At 40.4% G+C, this 4,990-nt stretch overlaps 1 protein-coding gene across 1 annotated transcript in view; it reads left to right on the forward strand.

Moving 5' to 3' along the window:
* Window positions 1-1,460, forward strand: part of RBM17 (RNA binding motif protein 17) — a gene marked incomplete at its 5' end in the record, with an annotated part of 10,850 nt that extends 9,390 nt beyond the window's left edge. The window contains 3 exons of the mRNA XM_010165005.1: window positions 394-492; window positions 820-892; window positions 1,038-1,460. Coding sequence (XP_010163307.1) covers window positions 394-492; window positions 820-892; window positions 1,038-1,141 — 276 coding nt within the window. The remainder of the gene's footprint in view (window positions 1-393; window positions 493-819; window positions 893-1,037) is intronic.
* Between the last annotated feature and the right edge of the window lie 3,530 nt (window positions 1,461-4,990).

Consider the following 4,990-nt stretch of genomic DNA (forward strand, 5'->3'; position numbering starts at 1 on the left):
GGGGGTGACAGAGCCCTGGGACAGGCTGCCCAGAGAGGTTGTGGAGTCTCTTTCTGTGGAGACATTCAAGACCAGCCTGGACGCCTTCCTGTGTGATCTCATTTAGGTTCCTGCTCTGGCAGGGGGATTGGACTAGATGATCTTTTGAGGTCCCTTCCAATCCCTAACATTCTGTGATTCTGTGATTCTTGAGATACAACTTGTGTAACACTGCTTCAGATTATACAGTTACCTTGTCTTAGTACTGAGGAGCTGTCTCCTCCTGTGGCTCTTGACTGGTAAACAGAATTTAAAGGTTTTTCATGGTCACAGTTACATGTATCTTTGATTTACCTACATAATTATCTATACAGACTACATCCAGTGAGTTGGGTTTATTCTTTTAACTTTCAGAACATGGTAGGAGCTGGGGAGGTGGACGAAGATCTGGAAGTTGAAACTAAGGAGGAATGTGAGAAATACGGCAAGGTTGGGAAATGTGTCATCTTTGAGGTAAGAGATATTCTGTCTCTCTTTTTGGCTTCTCTGAAAGCAAACTGGGCACTTATTCCTCACAACTGGCTTGTTACTGCCTAATATTGGCGTAGATTGGAATATCTCGCAGGGCCCTTTGCTGTGTTGTAATTCTGGGTATTCCATATCTGTAAGATAAAAACTTTTAATGTCAGAAACTGGGCAAAAAATCTCTGGGTATTGTGCTTTTTGGAACTTTTTTATTGTTCTCTCTTCAGTACTTGCGTGAAGAACAGCAATTTAAAACAGTATTTTTGCTACTGTTCTAATTGTTTGTGGGTTTGGGGTTTTTTTTTTTTCTTTCAGATTCCTGGTGCCCCTGATGATGAAGCTGTAAGAATATTTTTAGAGTTTGAACGGGTTGAATCTGCCATCAAAGGTAGGATAATAAATTGTGTCTTGTGAACCTCAGAGTTAACTTCTGTAGAGAGATTAAACGGTCTCACTGATGAAACTGTTTGGCTAAAGAAATATTTATTTTATGAAGTTTCTGCTTGCTGACCTGTTCTTGGTTTCCATTCCAGCTGTTGTAGATCTAAATGGAAGATACTTTGGAGGCAGAGTCGTGAAGGCTTGTTTCTACAACCTGGACAAGTTCAGAGTACTGGATCTGGCAGAGCAAGTTTGATTTTAAAAATCTAGCTGGAGGTGTCACTGTTTTGGCAATCATGTTTTCAGCGGTAGGCTGGGAATAAAGAAGAGAAAAGTAGCTTTCCTAGCAAACTGGAAACAAGCCTCATTGAATGGATTTTTCACATTCGTTGTGACTTACATTTTTTTTTGTAATATAAAGCCCTTTGAAATTAAGATTCACGTCTGTGTGTTTTTGAATTGCACAATTCTGCTTATTGCTCTGGGGATCCTGGTTTTTTTTTGAGCTTTCAGATGACTTTGTTCTTTTGAAAAGCCACTGCTGACAAGATGCTTTGTCTCTGGTCCTGCTTTCCTTGTTCTGATGCTTCATCATGGAGTCCCTGTGCTACATCCAGAATAAGTGGGAAGCTTTGGAAAAGGACTATGCGCTATCATACTTCTCTTCCCTGATGGTATCTCTCAGAGTTACAGCTTTTGCTCTCATAAGTCCTCCATCTCTGCACACCAGAGTGATTTGGGGTCGTTGGATGGTTGGCAGCTAGTTTGTTCTCTCCTGACTCCAGGACAATACTTTCTGTGCCAGAATGGAGACTAAAGTCACAAGGAATGGGTCTTTCTTCCCAAATCCAAAGAAAATACACATTTAACCCAGAGAAATGGAAGGAGGGAGGAATTTAAAAAGCTTAGCTGTTTGAATCAGGATGAGTGGACTGTTAGCAGGAGCTTTGCTAGAAATATCCAGAGTTATCTGACTACAGGTTGCTATTGAAATGCTGTAGGTAGAACCAAGGGAAACTCATTCTTGTATCTGGCCAGCTATCAGATTCTCACTTCCTCTAACGTCACATGTAGGTAACTAAGTTTTTGTTTAATTGATTCAAACCTGGCATTTGCTCTCTCTATTTCTATATTTGGGGTGAAATAACATCAAGGTTGGGTTTTTTTCTTTTTTTATTTTTTGAGAAGGAGTACCAGTGGAAGTTTTCAAAGTAGAAGGCGATGGAACAAGATCCTCATAGGAAAATCCAAAGAGTTGACAAACTAAACTACTAAACACTACAACTCTTTTTCTTAATCTGATGTAAAATAATACATAGCACTCTGCTCCTGATTTTATGTTTGCTTCTTGTTTGGGAACAGTATGTGACAAAGAGTTGGCAAGAAGTGGTTATACAATGATGACAGTTGTCTCTGTGCTCCATTGCACCTAGAATTGTGCAGATACTAAAATGGAAGTGAGCTCTGAGGGCATTTTAGCTGCTTGCAAGCTGATGCTGGATGTCTTTTTCCTGTTATACACATGTATCGGGGGGGAGGGGGTATAGACCTGTAGTTGATCAACGCTGTGAATATCTCCAGTTCTTGCCCTTTTATTAAGTTTTGGCTGCAGATCTATATGACAAACCCTTGGTCTTGTGTTTTGCTTATTTTGTCTGCTTGTGTTCCACCAACCTCTGTACAAACATTTGCTTGTAAAACAGAAAACAATTTTTTTTTAAAAAAAAACCTCCTTGTATTTTACCTAGTGTGTGTGTTGGCTTCATTACTGTCCTGTTGCACAAGGTCTTCCCACGGAGTCGGTCACTTCTACACCATGTGTGCTGCTGTTGGCAGTGGTTCTAATCCACCATTAGAAAACCTCACTGCAGCAGAGGTGAAGAACCAGCCTGACTAATACTGAAACCACAGGACTTGGGGCAATAACAAGCTAGATTCTGTTATTGGTCCTGCTGTGTGTTTTCTGTTTGACCTTGAGCAACACTTTCAGGCCTTTGCTACTACCTGGTAAAACAAAGAAATTAGCCTAATATGAATTAGCTTGTGAGCTTATGAATATAGTTCTGCTTGTGAGAGTCAAATAATTTGAGTGGCATGCTGTAGAAAGTTAAGCACTGATAACAGTTTTAGTATGATCTGAACTTAGCTTGAAACATGACTTTAAGCAATATGATTTATTTATGGCTCTGATTTCAGCAAATACCTCTGTTCTGAGTGAGTGACTGTAAGCATTTCCTGAGGTACACAGACTATTTTTCGTGTCTTCTAACCAGCTGTTCTGCTGTTTTCTCTGTAATGCCAGTTTCTGAGCTTCCAGTTTGATGAGTTGGAGATCTTCCATTTGCTGAGAATTGCTTTGCTGGCAAGTTTTGAACCATTTAGTTCTAAAAATCCTTATTGTGGTTGAAGACTTAAAGGTAAAGTTTATCCCTGGAAGTGTAGTGGAGGGGACTTGTTCATTCATTGTTTTGTGTAGGAGATTCATGCTTTAAATGAAGTATTTTTCTCTACCATGGGGTCACTAAGGCAGCATAAACGTACCTCCTTCTAAAGTGTCAGCAGACCTACATCGCCTCAGTTTCGTCTCTTTGTGGATGTTGTACAAATCCAGGATGTTGGAACCAGTTTTTTAAGCTGTTGTCCTTTAGGTGCTGCCACAGGAAATGCCAAGACACACAGATGTGGACACCTGAAAAGGATCAGACCTGCTGACAGAAGTCCTTACTCAGACCTTGGTTGTCACAGATAATGTAGTTAGTAACAAGTATTTTTTTGGCAAATTCACATTCTTCCTCTTAGCCTGTGTTGATGTGTTGGCTCAGATTTTCTCAGCTATGGCTGTATCTTGCATGCCTTTAAAAATCTGATTCAGTGTTTACTTCCTCCTCTGGAAACTTACTACTGACTTTTTCCTATTTTTAGTAGTTTCTCAAATAACTTTTTATTTAACACCTCCAGCTCTTCCTGCTTACACATCCATATTTTTTTCTTCTTTCCATGATTCATCAGCGCCCTCTCAAAAGCCTCAGCAGCACTTAATTTGGAATTCTTCATTGCAGCTACAAAGTTTTACTTATTTGTTTGTCTTTGCCTACCTCAAATTGTGCACCCACCATTTTCTGTAAGGTCCGTACTTGTAACTATGATCTGAAGCAGCAGTTTTTTAGTTTCTTTTTGTGTGGTGTCTTAAAAGGTTATGATTTTACAGAAAATGAAGAGGATGGTGACCTGTTAGACACATTTGCTTTATTGGCAGTACAGTATTGGTTATACTGCTTCAGCTGAAGTGTTTGGTATTTTTCTGGGCTGATTTCCTAAATTTAAGCTTTAATTCCATGTTTTAAGTACCCATACAAATACTCTTGATTTTCTGATGTGCTGAATAACTGAATCTCCTGTTGGGCTAAGTATGAACTGTTCATTACTTCTGGGAATCTAGATTAGATGCCTACTTAAAAGAGATTTGTCAGTGTCCTGAAGCTAACAGCAAGCTGAGAGGGATGTGTAGGACATGTCAGCCCGGAGCTGAATGAGGTGTCCCTAGTGTGTTATCAACCCTGAAGTCTTAAGAAAAAGGGATTTGTGTAGTGACAACTATTTGCCCCCTTTTTCTCTTCCTGATTTGTAACGGTGGCTGCTATTTTAACAGTAGGGACTAAGCCCATCAACAGGGAGGCACTGATGGGCAGCATGTTCCTCCAGTGTATGATGGAGACTACAAGACTGCAGAAATACAGACTGATCCTTGTATCTGCTCTGTGAACAGAGGCTTCTGCTGTCCAAGACTCCAGCACTGGATATTCTCGAATCCTGTACACCAGATCCAGACTTTTTTGGGAGAGTTCATTTTAAAATGTGAATCACAGAATGGTATAGATTGAAAGAGACCTTAAAAATCATCCAGTTCCAACCCCACTGCCATGAGCAGGGACACCTTCCACTAGACCGCGTTGCTCAAAGCCTCATCCAGCCTGGCCTTGAACACTTCCAGAAAGGGGACATACTTTATTCAGTGTTGATTCATGTTGCAGGAGCAGTCACAAGCAAGCCTGGTGCTGTATGACCATGGAAGAACAAAGCCATTCCTGCAGAAAACTGCTCGCAC

Source organism: Antrostomus carolinensis, unplaced genomic scaffold (genome assembly GCF_000700745.2).
Source record: "Antrostomus carolinensis isolate BGI_N321 unplaced genomic scaffold, ASM70074v2 scaffold19063, whole genome shotgun sequence".
Taxonomy (NCBI): Eukaryota; Metazoa; Chordata; class Aves; order Caprimulgiformes; family Caprimulgidae; genus Antrostomus; species Antrostomus carolinensis.